Consider the following 20,386-nt stretch of genomic DNA (forward strand, 5'->3'; position numbering starts at 1 on the left):
TCCCTGGTGGCGCAGTGGTTGAGAGTCTGCCTGCTGATGCAGGGCACACGGGTTCGAGCCCTGGTCTGGGAGGATCCCACATGCCGCGGAGCAACTGGGCCCGTGAGCCACAACTACTGAGCCTGCGCGTCTGGAGCCTGTGCTCCGCAACAAGAGAGGCCGCGACAGTGAGAGGCCCGTGCACTGCGATGAAGAGGGGCCCCCGCTTGCCACAACTAGAGAAAGCCCTCGCACAGAAACGAAGACCCAACACAGCAAAAATAAATAAATTAATTAATAAACTCCTACCCCCAACATCCTAAAAAAAAAAAAAAAAAAAAAATGGAGGAAGCAAGGATGTGAAGCTACATGAAGAGGACAATGACACAACCATAATCACTGTCACTTAGTGAGCAAAAGAATAATATCTGCCAACACTTCACTGGAGTCGGCTCTGTATCAGCCAAATGAAGAAAGTTTTGTTATCATCCCCATTTTGGAAATGTAGAAATAGGCCCAGAGAAAGTAAGGTTGCACAAGGTCAGAATGCTAGAAAGAGGCAGAACATGGATCCGAGCCGAGGCAGACTCTGGAGCCTGTGCCCAAAGTATATCCCAGGTTGGGAAGGAGATACCTCAAGCACTTACTCTGCAGCCTGCTCCGGTGGGAAGAGACCAGCACCAAGGGCTGCTATAGTTTAAGCTCTAGTCACCACAGGGTCAAAGACTTGAATTTGGATAATAATATCTACCATTTAAGTGCTTACCATGGACCACAGATTGGGATAAGTCTTTTCCCACTTATCTCATTTAATCCTTCCAATAACCCTGTTTTATTGGTGTGTATTATCTCACTTAATCCTTCCAATAACCCTGTTTTATTGGTGAGGAATTTAAGGTTTCAAGAGGCAAACTAATTTAATAAATGTCATATAACTAGTAAGTGGTAGAGCCAGGATTCAAACTAGTCTCAAGCTGAGAGAAGTCCATGCTCTTAACCAGCCTGCTACTGCTCAGTCTTAAAGGTTTTTTTGTTCCTTTTTGTTTTTTTAAATTTTATTTATTTATTTATTTTTGGCTGTGTTGGGTCCTCTTTTCTGTGCATGGGCCCTCCCTCTCTAGTTGCGGCCAGCCACTCTTCATCGCGGTGCGCAGGCCTCTTACTGTCGCGGCCTCTCTTGTTGCGGAGCACAGGCTCCAGACGCGCAGGCTCAGTAGTTGTGGCTCACGGGCCCAGTTGCTCCGCGGCATGTGGGATCCTCCCAGACCAGGGCTCGAACCCATGTCCCCTGCATTGGCAGGCAGACTCTCAACCACTGCGCCACCAGGGAAGCCCTAGTCTTAAAGGTTTTTGTAGCTTAGGAGGCCCTTAGAGTACATTGAATTTGTAATTGAGAAAACTGAGACTCAAGGTGGGAAGGGACTTGTCCAAGGTTGCAGAGGAAATAGTAAAGGTGAGAACAGGACCTGTCTATCCTGATGTACGGTGGTTCTCCCCACTAAACCGTATGACTTCACACAGTACAGAGGTGTCATCCAATGTCTTTCTTCCGGTGTTACAGACTCGGACATCTCAGATATCCCTGGACTCCCTCGGGAATCCCTCACAGACACCTTCAGACACCTGACCCACCGGGGCCCCCTCGGTGAAGTCATTGCTGAGAGGCTGATTCAATCCATCCTGGAGTTTTTTAATGGTGAACTAAAGGTATGCGCAGCAATCCTCTGAGTCATCCAAATTATTCCTCCATTCCAACACATATTTTAAACATTTATTATATAAATAATTTATAGTGTAGAAGTTATTTATTTAAAAATTTGTAAAATTTATTTATATTTATACTGTCAACTGAAAAAAAAAATGCACAGCCTACAAGTTAAGAGTTACATTTTTTTGGAGGCCTTACTGAGGACTGGAGCCTGGGATGACAGTGTCTCTGACAGCTCTGAGGGACTCTTCCAAAGAAGTAAGGGAGGAGCCAGGATAAGAAGGAGTTTTTGCTGGAAAAAACAAACAAACATTTAGTGAAACATCAAAAGATGACTGCTAATCTCAAAAACAGACATCTCAAGTTAATGATTTTAGTGCTTTTCTACATAGGGGAAGATGTGGGACAGCTGATGTCTTCAGCATCCTTTGTTTACTGAAATGGCAGATGACATTCTTTGTCCACAGTACTTTTATATTTATTTTTATATTTATAATAAATATATTTACATATTCTTATAAATTATATTTATGTTTATACTTATGTTTATTAAAATTATAAATTTCCTATAAAAACAGAGAAAAACTGTAATAAAAGTTACAGGTTAATCTTCCCTAATCCCCCTCTCCTAAGATAACTCTTGTTAACATTTTGGTATATATATTTTCAGACTTTTTTCTGCACGTACAAATGCATGTGATTATAGAAAAACACACATCAGAGATGGTGGGAGAAAAAAATTTTTCTAGGTCAGTAACTATAGATCTGTATTATCCTACTTAATACAGTATTCCTTGTTTAGGTAAAACACTCGTTCATTCTATGGGAGCACATAACAGAAGAATTTATCTTGACCTGGGGTTAAGGGAATGCATTTCTGAGGAAGTAACCCTTGAGGAGCTCAAATCTAAGGAATGAATAGGAGAAACTAGGGGAAGTTAGAATTGGAGGGAGTGTTCCAGAAATAGGAAATGAAATGTTTAACAGCCTTGTGGTAGAAAGGAGCAGAGCATGTCTGATGAACTCAGAGAAGCCTGGTACACCTTAATCACAGTGTCAAAGGTGTCTGTCATTTGTCAACAGATACTTAGGTTGTTTCCATATTTACTGTGAATAATGCTGCAGTGAACATGGGAGTGCAGATACCTCTTTATCCAGGTTTCATTTCCCTGGAGTGTATATACACAGATGTTTTTGGTTTGTGAAAATTCAACAAGCTTTACATTTTCTCTATGTGTAATGCCAATAAAATTTTTTTAAAAAGACTTAAAGCCAGAATGTTGGTCTTCACTTTTGACTTGGACTATTCTTTATACTTCATGTCAGCAGGCAGGGCTTTATAAAGGATTTCTTTGTAATTAATAAAGGGGATGGATTGCTGCAGTGAATTTTGAAAAAAAAGTCCATTCTGTGCCTTGACCTACATCCACAGCCAGTCAGGGAAATAGATGAATAAGAAGGTAATTTTATCAGAGTATCACAAATACCATGTTAGCAATATGCACATGTGGTTTATGGGTACACTTAGAAGGATACCTGACCCAGCTTCAGGAGAAAATGCATGATCCAAGTCTTGAAGCGTATATAGATTTCAGTCAGTAAACAAAAAGTGTAGAGAATTCAGAAGGTGAAAAGGCCCAGAAGCAAGAAAGGGCAGCATGAAACTTAATTGGGCTAAAGCTCAGAATGCTACCAGACAAGGCAAAAGATGAATTTGAAGAGGTTAGCTGCCGTCACATTGAGAAGGGCCTTGACCTCCATGAGTGCTGTTGAAAAGAGTTTCAGTAGGGAGTTACCTGATCAAATTTGCATTTTATAAAGATGAAACTGGTGATAGCTGGACGAATAGATTGGAAGGGGGCAGAACTGGAGCAGTGTAACCCAATGTTGGCTTGCTGTACTAATCCAGGTGAGAGTCAGGCCATTGAAGTCAGCTTCTTGCTATATTTGCTGCTTACAGTCCAGAGAGCTTATCAGTTTATACCATCTACATGCAGGGGAGAAAAGACTGGAAGGAATTTTCTCAAGATATGTAGAATTATTGGTGTCTTTTATTTTCTTCTTTATACTTTATTTTTTCAAAGTTTCTATGACAGATACTGTGTTTATAATCAGAAAAACAGAATAATACAAAAGATTTTATTGTTCAAATCAGGACTTGCATTTTAATAGGAAACAAAGACTCAAAATAATGACTTTAATGACATCAGGAGAGCTGGAAGTAATAGCATCAGTGGTCACCTTTAGGACCTTAATCAGACAGCATTCCACAGGGTGGGTAGGTGGGGAAGCAAAGACTAAAGATGGGGAGAGCCATCATGGAGCGCTTGGTAAAATCTAGCTGAGAGGGAAAATGAGATCCCCAACCCAGGCAGAACCAGTGGACAAGGAATTTTATCCTCTGTAACGTATTCATTCCTTATAATAAAAAGCTAATCTTGGATTGAATGAGATGTCAGTTGTTTAAAACATTCCAAGAAACTTTTCAAAAGCCTTTACAATTATAAAATGAGATTATAATACATAATTGTATTTTTATCATTTTTCTACAAACTCAGAGTGAACTTGAGAAGCCATCATTCCTAAGATCTTTGTCTTCTCTCAGCCGAACTTTACCTTATGATGACTTAGAAAAGCACCTGCGTGAAAAGGCCCTGAGATCAATGTGGAAGGCTCAAGTGTCCCCACAGTCCTAGGCGGAAATGTTTGTTATGATGTAAATTTTATTTGGTTTGTATGCAATTCAGTTTCAAAATTGCTAAAAATGTGTTTGAGCTTTAGACTATAACATTTGTTGTAATAATTGCTAGGTTGAAGTTCACCATGTAAAAAAAAAGGGCATGGATTTACATTGCAAAAGGTGTCCACAGTGTATTAGTGACATTCTTTCATTGACAGCTGACATAAATTCATTTAGAGTGAAATATTCTAAGCCAAAAAAAAAAAAAATCCCCTTTTTAAAAAAGGGGGTTTAACTATTGTTGGCATTCTTATGGTTCCTTTAATTCATTTAGAGTGAAATATTCTAAGCCAAAAAAAAAAAAATCCCCTTTTTAAAAAAGGGGGTTTAACTATTGTTGGCATTCTTATGGTTCCTTTAAATGCCCCTGTCTATTCCCAGAGGTTTTTCTTTCTACTTTTTCTTTCTTTTTTCCTTTTTCTCATTTGAGTCTTAGCACCCATTTAAGTTATGATGCTTCCAACCTTGTATGGTTTTTGCAAGCTTTCCCAGAAATAAGACCACTGTTGAACTACCACAAAAGTATAAATGAGTATTTTAATGCCACAATCTTTTCTGTTGCCTGTGAAGTCTCTGCTGAAATGAATCAGGATTTGAGCTCTAGGATGAGACAGAAAATGAAAGCATGTTGTCTGCCAGGACACTGTGGATTTATATTGATGTGTAACAAGTTGATTTGGAACACTGGAATTTCACTCTGTTCTGTTGGTTTTTTTTTTTTTTGTAAAGGCAGTTAACTAGTCCCAGGAAGGATCCTTGTGTTACATAAAATTTTGTTTTATGAAATGTCATGGCTCCATTCATAATTTTGTCTTGTTCTTCCGATTGGTATATACAACTTTCAGAGCTCTTCTATTTGGAAAGCTGGAAGGGCCCAGACTTTGAAATAGTGTCTTGTTTTCACTGTTTTTGTTTTGTTTTTGTTGGTTTTTTGTGTGTGTTTTTTTTAACTAAAGCTATATAAAGCTTGTGGATTAAACAATAAATTTCTAAATTAAAAAAAATCCCTGTAATGTCTTGTTAGTGCAGTTTTAGGAGTTAGGGCAGATAAAGCTATATATTTAATCACATTAGTCTATAAAATTGTATATGTGTATTAATAAGATCATAGTACATATAGTTTGATGACCTGCTGTTTTTCATTTAATGATATATTAACTACTTTCCATATCAATATATAGGGCTCTCAGTTATCCTTTTCGTGGCTGCATAGTAATTTGTTTAGTTTTAATTACCTTTTAAAAAATAGGTAATACATGATACAGAACTATTTGTTTCATTATTAAGTTTCTTATTAGTGAACATTTTGACAATTTTCAAACTTTTGCCATTAAAACAGTGCTGTAGCAAACTTTTTTTTTTTTTTTTTTTTTTGCGGAACACAGGGTCCAGACATGCAGGCTCAGCGGCCATGGCTCACGGGCCCAGCCGCTCCGCGGCATGTGGGATCTTCCCGGACCGGGGCACGAACCCGTGTCCCCTGCATCGGCAGGCAGACTCTCAACCACTGCGCCACCAGGGAAGCCCCTGTAGCAAACTTAATCATGCATGCATAAATTTTGTTATACATACCCAATTATTTTCTTAGGCTAAAGTCCATTGAAGGGGAATTTCTGGGCCAAAGGGTGGGCTTATTTAAACTTTTGATAGTGTTCCCAAATGGCCCTCTAGAACACTGCCCTTCTACCGTTGTGTGTGAGCATGCCCGTATACCCTTACCACACTGAGCATTGTTGTCTAGCCGATAGGTGAAAAAGGAACATGTTTTAATTATAATTTCATCATTGGTGAAGTTGAACATTTATATATGTTTTTCAGTTGGTCATTTATGTTTCTTTTTCTTCATGTCCTATACACCACTGCTTCTCAATTTTCATATACACACAAACCACAGTCATCTGAGGACCTAATTGAAATACACATTCTGATGCGGAAGGTTTGGGCTGGGGCTTGCGATTCTCCATTTCTACCAGCTCCAGGTGATGTCAGTGCTACTGGTATGTGGCCCACACTTTGAGTAGCAAGCCTTTTCACTTTTTCTTCCTGATATGTAAGGGCATTTTATATATTAAGAATATCACATTGATGCAAATTATTTGTCATCTAGCTTTGCTTATGAAAAATTTTGCCCTGGCTTTAAATTTGTATGTGGTCAAATATTAATAGTTTCCTTATAGTGTACTTCTGGATTTCAGGATGCCCCTTACTCTGGCAACTTTTAGTGACAACTTCACTCCTATTCCTTTTCCCCCTCACTTTCATGTCCCTACATTGATTACCACTCCCGTTCTGCCTGTGGGATAGTAGAACCAGAAAGCATGTTCTGGCACAAGCAGAAGTAAAACAAAAGTAAGGATTAGGGCTAGTGGGTGTTCAGTTCTGCTGTGTGCCTTTTCTCCCACAGGCAACAAATGCCCTTTATGAGGTGTTTGTGGGAAACAGGCTCCGAGCAGCTACGTTCCGACTCTTTCCTCAGCTTCTCATGACACTGCTCATCCAGATTCACCACAGCATTCGCTTCACCATGTCTGATGTCGCCATCGCAAGTGGCCTGTACACAGAACAGGAAGTGTCTTTAGAGGTCATCCCTTGTGGTACTGCCCATTGCGATTTCACTGACCTTGATTCTTACTAAGCACTGGGCACTGTGGTGGCTGCAAAGATAGCCAAGATGTGGCCCCAGCTGTAGGAGATCTCCCATCTGCTACCTTTATGAGACATCAAGATGAAATGCCCGGGAATCATTCTGGGCTCTCATCGGTTGTCTTTGGTCTTACTGGTACCAAGGCAAATTTGGCTAGCTGGGTCCAGATGCTCTGCAAAATAATGTGTGATAGTATGCCAGCCCTTTCTTGATAAATCAGGTAGAGACAGAGACAAGCGAAACAGCCTTAAACGTGCCTCCAAGACCATACTGATCCACAGTTGAACATTTTCTCATTTCTGCTTCATTGCATGGAGAGGTATTTTTAGTTCCCCATTAGGGTTTCAGTAGAAATTTCTCAGTGTTGCTGGGGCACATGGATTTCTTTCAGAGGAAATGCTATAATGTGGAATATTTAAGAACAACTGACTAAGAGGCAGGAGAACTGAGTTCTAATTCTCATTCATTTAAATAACTACGTACCCTGGGCAAATCTTTCTGTTGTTCCGTGCCTCAGTTTCCTTATATGTAAGTGAGATCAGGCTAGGTGTTCTCCAAGGACCCTTCCAGCTTTAAGATCCTCTGATGTTATGTCCAGGATACTAGTTCAATAAGTAATTTTAAAAAGCAGTGGGGGTAAATTTCATAGGGTGTAAATTCTATCTAAAAAAAGCTTTAAAAGGAAAGCAGTGAATATCAGTTTAGCATCCTATATCATTTGTTTTATCATAGATTTCTTTCCATACTCCCAGGGAAACAAAATTTAGTTAGATTTCTTTATGCTTAGAATTTGTGTGAAGGGCCTTTCAAGTTATTAGAGCATTGAGTCTTTTGGGAAATCGAGAAAGAAGAGAATTACAGTCTAGCAGCTATCAATGCATGGCCCTCCTCAGTAAGAGCAGGGTGATTTTTTTTTTTTAATATTTATTTATTTGGCTGTGCTGGGTCTCAGTTGCCGCACGCAGGATCTTTTTCGTTGCGGCATGCAGAATCTCTAGTTGCAGCATGCGGGATCTAGTTCCCTGACCAGGGATTGAACCCGGGCCCCCTGCATTGGGGGCACGGAGTCTTAACCGCTGGACCACCAGGGAAGTCCCAAGAGCAGGGTGATTTTATGCTCATAAGTTAGAGGGACCTGCACTGTATTCACTTGTACTGTTTTGGTCTGATTAGCTTCGCCATACAGGCTACAAGGACTCTCCTCCTCAGAACATTCTGCTGCCGGGAATTCAACATCATGGAAAAGAATAAAAGATGGACTCTCCTGGAAGGAAAAGATTGCTGTCTTCCGGGAATATCCCTCCTTGCCAAGTAAGGCTCCCTTGCCATGCATACCTGCTCTAAATCGGCGGTGTTTTAAGGTATTTTTTTTCCCTTTTAGTTATCACAGCCACCAAGGTTGAATAACCTTCTCATCACAGGGTGGGCAAATGCCTATAATGCCCGCCAAATTGTTCAGAGGTGCTGGCCCTGCCATACCCTCCTGTGCACCTGAAGCTGAGCAAAAACTTCAGAGGGTGCCCCCCGACCCTGGGAACAATCAATGTTCTCTGAATAGGAGCATTTCTAAGAGTTGTTCTGTCAGTGTTCTGTTTTGCAGTGCATTGCTGGAGAGAAATCACCTCCTTGCACATAAGGTCATGTACCTGCTAGTCCCTCTTCTTAACCGAGGGAATGATAAACATAAACTCACATCTGCAGGCTTTTTTGTGGAGGTAAGACTCATTCTTCAGAAGCTGGATTCAGGAAGCCTATAAAGCAGCAGCACCTGCCTTCCTAGGCCTTATCCAACTTAGTGGCAGGCTAGGATCCTATTCAGACATGGTACAGAAATAGTTTCAGATTTAATCCTATTGAAATTCTTCTGCCCACATATTCAGCGTTCCTTATGTACCTACAGTGTAAGCATCACCCCGTAATGTATGTGCTGTATAGTAGAGGATTCAAAGGAAAATATGTACTTTGGAGTTGGTGGGAAGGTGGCTCCCCTCATGAAAAGGGCTTAAAGGTAACTTCTTTGGCTGATTTCTGGGTTCTTTCAGCTTTTCCAGAGTCCAGTGGCTAGGAGACTGCCCAGCATATACTCTGTTGCCCGCTTGAAAGACTGGCTACTTCATGGAAATAATCTTTAAAATTCTTGCCCTGAGGGGACTGCACTATTTTATCAGACACCAGGAGATGGTAGGACCCCTGATTCTTCAGTCACAAATAAAACATACCCCAGAAATATACCCAGGAAACTGGTAACAGCTGGAAAGGAAAATTGGGTAGCCTGGGAACAGGAGTGGATGGGAGTCCATCCTTTGTACATTGAATTGGGAGTACATTTGAATTTTATGCCTAGGAAATATGGAAGTACCGACAATTAAACATTTAATGAAATTAAAAGAAAGTAGAAGTCCAAGTCACATATATTCGTAATTTTTGAAACCTGCAGTTTGTATAGGAGGTATCCTCATTATCTTCACAACCTGGGCAAAATTCAGGTGTCCTTTTATGCCTTGTACCATGTTGCCCTATGGTGTAAATTTGGTAGGCCATTGTGTCAGTTCCCAAGATGCTTATCATCCAAGACAAAGATCACCGACATTCATGTTGGAAGTTTTCCACAAGCCTAGCTAGAAACTATTGATAAAACTAGGGCAGAAGAGAAGATTAACCCCTGAGCCTTCAATTTTATCACTTGAGTTCTCTTTCTTTTATGTAAAAGATAGATAGACAGACAGATCTGAAACAAAAATGGCAAATGTTACCATAAGTTAATTCTGGTTGGTTAGATACTTGAATGTTTGTTGCCTTATTCTATTTACTTTTCAACATGTATGATTTAAACTTTAAAATGCTGAGACTGCCTCCTTTTGGGGGTTTCAGAAGAGCAGAATCCCAATTCAGAATTTAATTAAGAATGAATTAAAATTCAGTTAATTTCTGCTTGAATTCCTGCAAGGAGTCTTTTAGCCTCTGTTTGGATATACTTTCCATGTTCAGGAATTGCTATGACCTGAGCTAGCCATTCCACTTTCTCTCACTGTTACGAGAGCAATTCCTTATATTAAGCCCAAGTCTGTTTTGCTGGACCATCTCCACCTGGTCCCACTTCTGTCCTGTGAGGCAACTTACAACAGCTCTGCTCCCTTCTCTACATATCAGCCCTGCCAATACTGAGAGAGGGCATCAGGCCCTCTTTACTCCTTCTCTGTTCTTGACTGGCCAGCACTACCAAAAACTCAACAAGCACCAGGTACAGGGTACAGGTGGGAAGCCCTACTTTGGTACCAGATGAAGTGCAATCAGGAGGGGTGGTGATATGCTCCCTTTGGGCACACAGAGAGAAGACATCAAGAGCTTGTTGCCATGCATCTTGGACTTCTTATATGAATCCGACGAGAAGATTGTTTGTTGGCCATTCAGATACTCCTGCAGTTCGTCAGGATGATGGATTTCACCACCCCGACTGCCATGATGAGGACCCTCTTCTCCTTATTTGGTGATGTAAGACAAGGGGAGAGGAGAGACTTTCCTATGGGGAAGGTAATTGGCATAACAGCAAATAGAAGTTGGTAATAAATATTCTCTATTTTAGATAGTACTTTTATGTTCAGAGCACTTTCTTAAGACCCTTCCAGGTAACCCATGATGTTGTTAGGGCTGGTGTTACTGTTTTTCAGATTTAAAAAACTGAGACATAGAGACTTCGCAAGGTACTCCCCTGCTTCATGGGATGAGGAAGGAGTTTATATAAGAAAAAAACATCTGCTTTCCTTTCAAGGGACAATCAGAACTGCGTCAAGATGGTGGACTGTATGTATGTCTGCATTCCAAATCCCAGAGACTTCTCAAAAAGAAATACACGGGGAGACTTCTCTGGCAGTCCAGTGGTTAAGACTCTGCGCTTGCACTGCAGGGGGCGCGGGTTCGATCCCTGGTCGGGGAACTGAGATCCTGCCTGCCGCAAGGTGCGGCCAAAAACAAAAAAAAGAAAGACTCCCTGCAGTACGGGGCACAGTGAACCACATTCTGAAGAGTCAAATATGCCAAGGCTGGGATTTTGAATTTCAGCAAGACAGCTTGCATGAATGGTTAATATCAGGAGCAGGTACAAGCTGTGATGACTACAGGTAGAGTGAGAGATCAAGTCGTGTGAAGCAGCAAGTATGGCTATCTCCACATATATTTGGTTTCTTGTCCTCAGCTACCGACAACTAAATAGCCTCATGTTGGGACTGACATTTCAGCTGACCTAGAGCTCTTACAACTTAAGCATGAACACTTTCAGTGAGTCGCTTCCCTTTGAACACTCCCTTCATAGGTAAGACCTGATGTTCATCGTTTCTCCATGACCCTCTTTGGAGCCTCCATAAAGTCTGTGAAATACACAGATAAGAAGGGTGTAGAGAGCCAAGTCCTGGACAGCTTGGTCCCACTTCTTCTGTATTCTCAGGATGAAAATGATGCAGTAGCTGAGGTAATGTCTACTGTCAACTTCTTTCGGCCCTGAAGAAGTTCAAATCCAGAGCCAAATGTGCAAGCAGGTATTCATGTCTTTGAGGGCAGGGTACCTGCCCTCAAAGATGTGGTACCATCTTTATTCCCCATTTCCTCTGGCACAGGCTTCCTTTCAGCTATTTTACCTAAGTGAACAGTGTGAAAAATCTTACTCCTTATTTCTGTATAGCAAATCATGGCCCTTTGTGGGTAAGAATCATGTATTATACCTTTTTGTAGCCCCTCCCCAATATTCAACCTAGCACAGAGCCCTAAACACACTGCCCAATTCAACACACTGTTTCTGTTAATGATGATAATATTCTATTGTCTTTCCTCTTTTGTTCAAGAACTGTCTCGTGGCCTTGAGACAAATAGACTTGTGTTGAGGCTAAGTCAGAAACAGTAGCTTCTCTGACAATCTGGAGATGCCTTTCCTCACCTTAATCTTTCTGCCATAAGAATTGTGGGAGGGATGTCATCATCTTTAGTACTGTCCCATACCTCAGAAGCCTGTCCTTTCCAAGGTGCTATGACCACCAGTTAACAGCAAACCAGAGAGGTAGGTTTACGCTGCAGGGATTCTGGAAAAATGCTGGAGCTCTCACCTACCCATGCTCCTTACAGAAAGATTCAGAAACAAGACTAAAATTACGGTGGACCTTGGTACCTTGTTATGGGGGAAGTTTTATGGCCTTGTGGCCATAAACATAAAATATTTCAGACCCCAATAAAGTACAGAGCAGAGCTGCCCAACCAAGTGCTGGGAAAGTATGCCCCGTGGAGGTTACGGATATGTGGCAGTATTGATACCCACCCCCCCGTCCGCCCGTGCCAGGCTCTGGCAATCAGGCAAAGCATAGAGCAGCCAAGGCTCTGGGTTTATTTTCCTTCAAACCTTGAACAACCTCTAGCCAGCTCTTCAAGTCTTCTCAGAGGGTAGCCTAAGCAGAGGGGAGGGATCTAACATTAAACAGGTTAGGGATCACTGGCACTGACAACGTGATAAATACTCATACATCTACCACCTACTCTGAGAAATAAAACAGGAAAAAAATCACACACCTATCCCCAGTTGAATTACCCCAAGAAGTATCATCCTGAATTTTGTTCTTATCATTTCTGAGGTATTATTTTTCATGGTTTAAAACTTTCTGTAGGGCTTCCCTGGTGGCTTCAAGTCTTCTCAGAGGGTAGCCTAAGCAGAGGGGAGGGATCTAACATTAAACAGGTTAGGGATCACTGGCACTGACAACGTGATAAATACTCATACATCTACCACCTACTCTGAGAAATAAAACAGGAAAAAAATCACACACCTATCCCCAGTTGAATTACCCCAAGAAGTATCATCCTGAATTTTGTTCTTATCATTTCTGAGGTATTATTTTTCATGGTTTAAAACTTTCTGTGAAAAAAAAGAAGAAACTTTATATATGAAAAAACTTTATATATCATTTATAAATCTTTCAGCAACTTGCTTTTCTTTGTTTAACATATTTATAAGATTTATCCATGCTATATAGCTCTAGTTCATTTATTCACTGCTATATAGAATTCCATCATGTAAATATCCTACGACTTATCCCATCCTTCTATTCCTGGACATTTAGATAATTTTCATTTTTTTCCTTATTACAATGCTGCAATGAGCATTTCTGTACATATTTCTTTGTGTACATGTGTGAGAGTTTCTTGAGGACATCAACCCAGTAGTGGAATATCTGGGTATCTTTAACTTTACTAGATATTTACAAATTCCTAACTAAGTAGCTGAACTAATTTGTATTCCCATCAGTCCCCAGAGGAATTTTAATGCCCCAAATATCTAGTGGATCTGGGACAAAATACTTGTTTGGAGCCTCACCAGGGGTGTCGTATGGTACATGGGAGCCATTCTGCTGAGAGCAGCGAGTAGAGAAGAAGCCCACTTGCTAAATTTTGCTCAAGTATCGCGATCAAGGAAGGATCAATACTCTCCAAAGTTGCTTCCAAGCTAGAGATTTCACAAGGACTGTGAGAACGGGAGCTACACTCCCCTGTGTAGAGTGAGAGGAAAATGACATAGGAGCAGTGAGTGGGCGTAGGAGTCCTCTAGAGCATGGGGTAGTGGGAAATCCTGCCCAAATCTCTGGTCTGGGTAATACACTTGATAGCTCTCACTTTTTTTTTTTTTTTTTAACATCTTTATCCCTCCCACCGTCCCTATCCCACCCCTCTCGTGGTCACAAAGCACAGAGGTGATCTCCCTGTGCTATGCGGCAGCTTCCCACTAGCTATCTAATTTACATTTGGTAGTGCATATATGTCCCTGCCACTCTCTCACTTCGTCACAGCTTACCCTTCCCCCTCCCCATGTCCTCAAGTCCATGCTCTAGTAGGTCTGTGTTTTATTCCCGTCCTACCACTAATCTCTTCATGACATTTTTTTTTTCTTAGATTCCATATATATGTGTTAGATAGCTCTCACTTTTGCCCTAGACCAGTGGTTTCTACATCTTCGCCAGAACCCTGCAGATTTTATGGGTTCTCTTTAGGGACTGTTTGGGAAAGTTGGAGGAGGGCAGAACTCTGGTTCCTTTCCACCTCCCACCTCACTTCAACCAGGATAATTCTGAGTTTCTTAGCTTCTCATATTGGACTGGAGTGTCAGTTTTATTCAAAGAAAGGTAACCTCAGCTGAAAAATGCTGATCTCTGATAATCCTTTTCATAGGAGAGCAGGCAAGTCCTAACTATATGTGCCCAGTTCGTGAAGTGGAAGCTGCCCCAAGAAGTGTACTGCAGAGATCCCTGGTACATCAACCCTAGTGAAGCTGGAACAATCTGCAGATTCTTTGTATGTGAACAATATGGTTTTGCTAACTCCTTAATATGCTGACATGCTTATTTTTTTTAGACATAGTTTTTTGTTGTTGTTGTTTGGTTTTTGTTTGTTTGTTTGTTTTGCTGTACGCGGGCCTCTCACTGTTGTGGCCTCTCCCGTTGCGGAGCACAGGCTCCGGACGCGCAGGCTCAGTGGCCATGGCTCACGGGCCCAGCTGCTTTGCGGCATGTGGGATCTTCCCGGACCGGGGCACGAACCCGCGTCCCCTGCATCGGCAGGCGGACTCTCAACCACTGCGCCACCAGGGAAGCCCTCAGACATAGTTTTTAATGGAGGAATATGACGTAAAGGAAACATTTCCCATCCCTTCTCACATCAACAGTTGATATCTGTGAACTGTCTTGTTCTGTGAATCCGTTTTTCCATAGCTTCCTCCCAAATGAAACAAAATTCTCTTTCTATTACCACCCTTCCTCACAAAAAAGACTGGTAAACTCTTAGGAATGCCACTAACCTGGGTCAGAGGCTACAGAGTCAGGATGATAGTATATGCTCAAAAAACTACTTATGGAGTAATGGAAATGGGGTTATGTATTGCCTTTGCAATGATCTCTAATCCTTTCCTTGGATATAGTGGATTGTTTACCCCCCATCAGAGCATGAGCCCCGAGCAAGGGATGCCGTGCTGCTGTACACCATGCAGCACGACAGCAGCATGCCACTGGCTCTGCCAGAACCCAGATGGCATCCTTTCTCTTCACAAACTTGACAGAGGCTACTGTGGCTGATCTTAGGGGCAGGTTTGAGCCAGGGCAGCCCAAGGAGGCCCATCCTTGGTTTTCTAGACAACTGAGTCTAGAACCACTGGGATCCTATTATGAAGTCCCTAGGACTGACTATTCCCAGGGATCTTCCATATGTGTAGCCATTTAGGACCCAGTATGGGCTCCTCTGACCAGACTTGCAGGTCTAGGAAGCCCCACAGTGCCGTCATGTCAGGCTCTCCACTGGGGATTATCTCTTTGACCTGCAACCAAACCTGTAGCTGATGTACTGATGACAGCATTTGCAGTAAGAAATTCAGTGCTCTCAATGGATGAGACTACAGCTTGTCCATGTTAAATTGTAAGTTCTATGAGAACGAATTCCTGTCCTCCTCCTTCTGTCCCTGAGGTGCCTATCCTTGTAAGAGATCCACTGAGGGGTGAATTCATTCATCCAATAAGCATAACACATCCAATGTGCAACAGGCCGTGGAGAACCCAGAAATGTGCCAAGGATTAAATCTTCTTAAGCGGAGCTTACAAGCCAGTGAGGGAGATCAAACCTCTGTGAAACACTGAATGGAAACTCAACGTGGAAAATTGGTATGTGCCAAGAGAGGAGGACCTGCAAAACACTCAGAGCAGGGTTAGGTCAGGACAGCAAGAGCTGGCCGGGAAGAGCTCATAGGGAGGCAGAGCTCAAGGCTGAGCTTAGAGGCCCGAGAAGAGAAGACTTAGATAGAGAAGTGAAGGCAGATTAGAGGCAGTACAGACACAATATGCACGTGAGTGGGTGTGAGCAAGGTGTATTCAGAGGATTTAACATTGCCGAGGGCCTTGGTATTGTGGCATGATACTCGCTGAGCAACTGTAGTTATTTCAACGACTGACGATACTCTGTATGTGTATCTGACGTTGTCCCTGACTCTGAAAACTGTAGTGAGGTTGATAATAATAGTGCTGCTACTTCACTCCTTTATACTCTGACTTTTTTCCCCACTTAGGGAAAAAAATGCAAGGGGAAGGTTAACATCTTAGCCCAAACATTGATGTTCTCCAAGAATGCAAAACTTCCTATCAGAAGAGCGGCAGTCTTGTTTGTAGGTACAAAGAAAATCCTTTCATTTTTACAGTCACTTTTATCCTGTGCTTTCCCAAATGGTGTTTTTGATTATCCCCATTCTTTATGAAGATGACCTTGAAAATACTTCTTTGGAGAAAGGGGCTATGTTGTCTGTAGGTAACTATCAGGCACTTGGAGGAGTTCAGTTTTTAGAATCTAATTATCAAAAGGTCAGTTCTGCCAGCTGCTTAAAGCCACATCCAGATCACAGACTCACTGACTTTATCCTGCATTTAGGGCTCTTATCAAGGTACGTGGATCACAGTGAGCTCAGGATGAAGGGCACTGACTGGATAGAGGATGGTAAGTGATAAACACTTGGGTTTGGGGTGCCCCATATTTTGGAAGGTATCTGAGGCAGTGACTGGGGGCAGAGCTGAGCCTCTGGGAACCAGAAAGCCTGACTTTTGTGCTTTTGTGGTAAAAAAGCCCTTGAAGAATGTAACTGAATGCCAATACAATTCCTGAACTTTGTCTGTCAGAAAATAAGAAACTATGTAGAAATACTATCTCAGTACATTATGATGACACCCTATAAGTACCACAGAAATTGACTGCAGCACTATTGTCTATAAGTGGCAGTTGTCCTGTAAGGTGGGGGGACTTGCTAAGAGAGAAGTTTTGTAGTTGTGTGAGGCAACCATCATGCAAATGATTTTCTGTAATTGCACAGCCTTGAGGATTTAACACTCAAAGAATTATCTATTTCCATTGAATAAGTAGTCCTACAATTAGAAAGTGCCATGAAATGCTAAGTCTCACTATCCAAAAGCATGTACTTTGAGACCCAAATTAAAGTCCTGAGCAATTCACTTCTTTTAGAATAAAAATATGTAACAGGTAAAAGAGGCAGAAGCTAAAACTTATTTAAGAAAGATCATGCCACTTTTCTCTAATGTCTCTTACTTCCTCACAGATATCAGAAGTAAAAAATAAAGTAAAATACAATAAAATAAAATAGGAAAAGTCAGTAGATTATCTTATTCTATGAGGTAGGATTCCACGTGGTTGATTTTCTGGTCAATTAAAAGGAAATTATTTTCTAATCTAAAACACTGGGGAACGAAAGTTCATTTTCCATTCTAAAGTTATCTATATAGAAGATTTAGGATATGTATATTTAGGATATGAACCACAGAAAATTGCCATTTTGTAAAGCAAGAACAGTCAGGTATCAGCAATCTCACATGGTTAAACCTAATGGAATAATCCCACCCTCTTTATTCCCTAACAGTGGTTTATCTGTCTTAGAAATAGGGTAGAACATCCTAGCACTCTATTTTGAAGAAGTTTATGTCATTTATCACAGGTAATTTTAAGTTAAATTTAAACAAAAATAACAAAAATTTAAATATGACTTTAAATCAATTTCCTGACAAACTAGGTTTCAGTTCCCTGGATTCCAAAATTGACGTCTGCGCTCTTGTGTTCTGCAGAACATGTAGACAGATATTAATGCAAGAACTGAAAGAAACTAAAGACTAGTCAGATATTCCATTTTGGAAATAAACGTGATGAATATAAAGACTAAACTACTACTTAAATAAAAAACTCCAACTATGAAGAGGTCCTGAGCACTTTTGAAATCTTGGAAAATTAGAAATTAAAAAGAGAGCTTTTTCTAGTATCATACAAACACAGATGCATAAGGTAAAGAAATGATAAATTTGTCTACATAAAAATTTTAAAAACCAATTTTGATAAAAACACATAAAATTGAAAAATTATTAATAATATGGGGGGATATATTTGCATTATAATAAAGGGTTAATATCCTTAAAACAAATCAGTACTTCCTCAAAAGAAAAGTGGCAAACAGTATGAATAAGTAGTTCATAGAAGACAAATAGCCAATAAGTATATGAAAAATATTCAGTATTACTAGTAATCAAAAGTTTGCGAAACAAAACGATGATGAGATAATAGTCTGTGTTTTTCTTTCAAAACGGCAAAGATTACTAGTTAATACTCAACATTGATGTGTTAAGGGAAAACCGACATTATCATACACTGTGCTAGTATGAGCATAATTTGATACAACTTTTTTACAGGGAAGTTTGGCAAATATGTATCAAAACCCTTTAAATAAACATATACTGGACTTCCCTGGTGATGAAGTGGTTAAGAATCTGCCTGCAAATGCAGGGGACATGGATTCGAGCCCTGGCCCGGGAAGATCCCACATGCTGCGGAGCAACTAAGCCTGTGCGCCACAACTACTGAACCTGCGCTCTAGAGCCCGCGAGCCACAACTACTGAGTCCACGTGCCACAACTACTGAAGCCCATGTGCCTAGAGCCCGTGCTCCACAACAAGAGAAGCCACAGCAATGAGAAGCCCACGCACCACAACGAAGAGTAGCCTCCGCTCGCCACAAGCAGAGAAAGCCCCCACGCAGCAGCAAAGACCCAACGCAGCCAAAAATAAATAAATAAATTTTATTTAAAAAAAAGTATATATATATACTATGACTTATCAATCCCACGTCTAGGAATTTAAACTATGAAAATAAGCAAAAATTGCTATAGGAATCTTCATTTAAGTGCTATTTAAAATAGCAAAAATAGGAAACACCCAAGATTAGAAAAAATAGGAAATTAGTTAAATAAATTAGAGTATATCCATATTGTAGAATCATGTGTAACCGTGAAAAATATTGTAGAAAAATGTTTAAATGACTTGGATAAAAGATGATGCAACATTATTAAATAAAATAAGCAGTGATTAGATAATATGTATAATATGGTTCCATTTGGACAAAATATAAAAGCATACCTGTGTAAATGAATGAATAGAGAAAAGACCAAAAAAGTAACAGTGGTTTTCTCTGGTAGTAGGAGTAGCAGTGACTTTGATTTTCTTCTAGTGCTACATGTATGTATTGTCTAAATTTTCTACACAATGAACGTGTATTTCTTTTGCAATATGAAAACATATACAAAATGTTTTAAAGAAAAATTAAAAGGGAATAATGATTTAAGAGTAACCTCTAGGACCAACACAGGAACTCAGAAATTAACAGTGTTACACATAGCGTGGTAGGTCCATATTATTTGACTCTAGACTACTTGGCAGTGTGATTATTGTAAAGGAGTAAAATATTTGGCAACTCGGAAACAAGTAAGTTTTGTAGGTCAAAAACTGGAATTGATCTACAAATGTACAAACTTTCACACAGAGGCTCGGAAAAAGTTAGGCCTTCATCTCAGCTGCTCTAGGCATATTGGCTGTTTTGTGTCTGGACCAGTGATCATTTCCATAGATCTTCACCTCCAGCCTGGGTTTTCTTGCCACTTTAGATCTGAGAAAGCTGCTACATGACCCTGAGCCCTTTCTACGCATCATCGCCTCCCAGGCTCTGTTCCGAGTCCAGAAGGTGGGAGCTGAACCAGATCCCAGGCAGACAGTTTGTGGGTTGAGGAAGCCCATAGGTTGTTTTCCTACCTAGAAGTGCAAGGCAAGCAACATCAGGTAAAAACTAATCCTTTCAGAAGCCACGGAAGCAACTGGTGCTCCATTAGCAAGAAGCTTCCTCCAGAAATTTAATTACCTCAGAACATATTTTTTGCTGTCAAAACCTTTAAGGAATTACAATATATAAGAGAGAGCAGCTCTTGGTTTACATTTGCAAAATTCACTGAATTTTTGAGGCATGCCAGAACATGGTAAAATTCTAGCCTTCATAAACATGTCTAGGACAACTTCAAGAGATTCTAAATCAATGTTAATGTTGCAGTGTTTGTATTGTTGGCTCTTTTATCAAGGCCCAGTCTACTTGTCAATAATCTTAAGAATAAAGTAACAACCAGCTCTTATAATTTGATACTAATGATGATTTTTATAAAATTCCTTATGGCCTTTCTCTTTCCCTTAAAGACATTCAAGCAAGAAAAATTTTCTGAAGCGGTGTAATACTAAATCTATCCCAATATATGTGAGGTTTCCACTCCTTACTTTCCCTTTTTTATTTTCCTGACTCCTCTCCTACAACTGCTGTCATCAGATCCTCAAATGGCTCTAAGATGGGAACCATTATTTGTTGAGTACCCACTGTCTGCTTGAACCTTTAACCATAGCTGGAGAAAACTTTCTGACAAGTAGAAATTTTCTGAGGAAG

General features: G+C 40.6%; 2 protein-coding genes across 2 annotated transcripts in view; both read left to right on the plus strand.

Annotated features, from left to right (window-relative positions):
- MROH8 (maestro heat like repeat family member 8) overlaps window positions 1-4,686 on the plus strand; it is a 10,360-nt gene extending 5,674 nt beyond the window's left edge. The window contains 2 exon segments of the mRNA XM_028498622.2: window positions 1,541-1,686; window positions 4,246-4,686. Coding sequence (XP_028354423.1) covers window positions 1,541-1,686; window positions 4,246-4,383 — 284 coding nt within the window. The 3' untranslated portion in view covers window positions 4,384-4,686.
- Window positions 4,687-6,409: 1,723 nt separating this feature from the next.
- LOC112066208 (maestro heat-like repeat-containing protein family member 7) lies at window positions 6,410-20,181 on the plus strand. Its single transcript, XM_028499878.1, is given in 15 exon segments — window positions 6,410-6,424; window positions 6,832-7,009; window positions 7,012-7,021; window positions 8,245-8,382; window positions 8,672-8,786; window positions 9,114-9,193; window positions 9,195-9,252; window positions 10,400-10,463; window positions 10,466-10,563; window positions 11,381-11,536; window positions 14,272-14,394; window positions 16,151-16,250; window positions 16,507-16,572; window positions 19,569-19,675; window positions 20,146-20,181. Coding segments are annotated over 15 exon segments (1,344 nt in total).
- The last annotated feature ends 205 nt before the right edge of the window (window positions 20,182-20,386 follow it).

This window comes from Physeter macrocephalus, chromosome 14, assembly GCF_002837175.3.
Source record: "Physeter macrocephalus isolate SW-GA chromosome 14, ASM283717v5, whole genome shotgun sequence".
NCBI lineage: Eukaryota > Metazoa > Chordata > Mammalia > Artiodactyla > Physeteridae > Physeter > Physeter macrocephalus.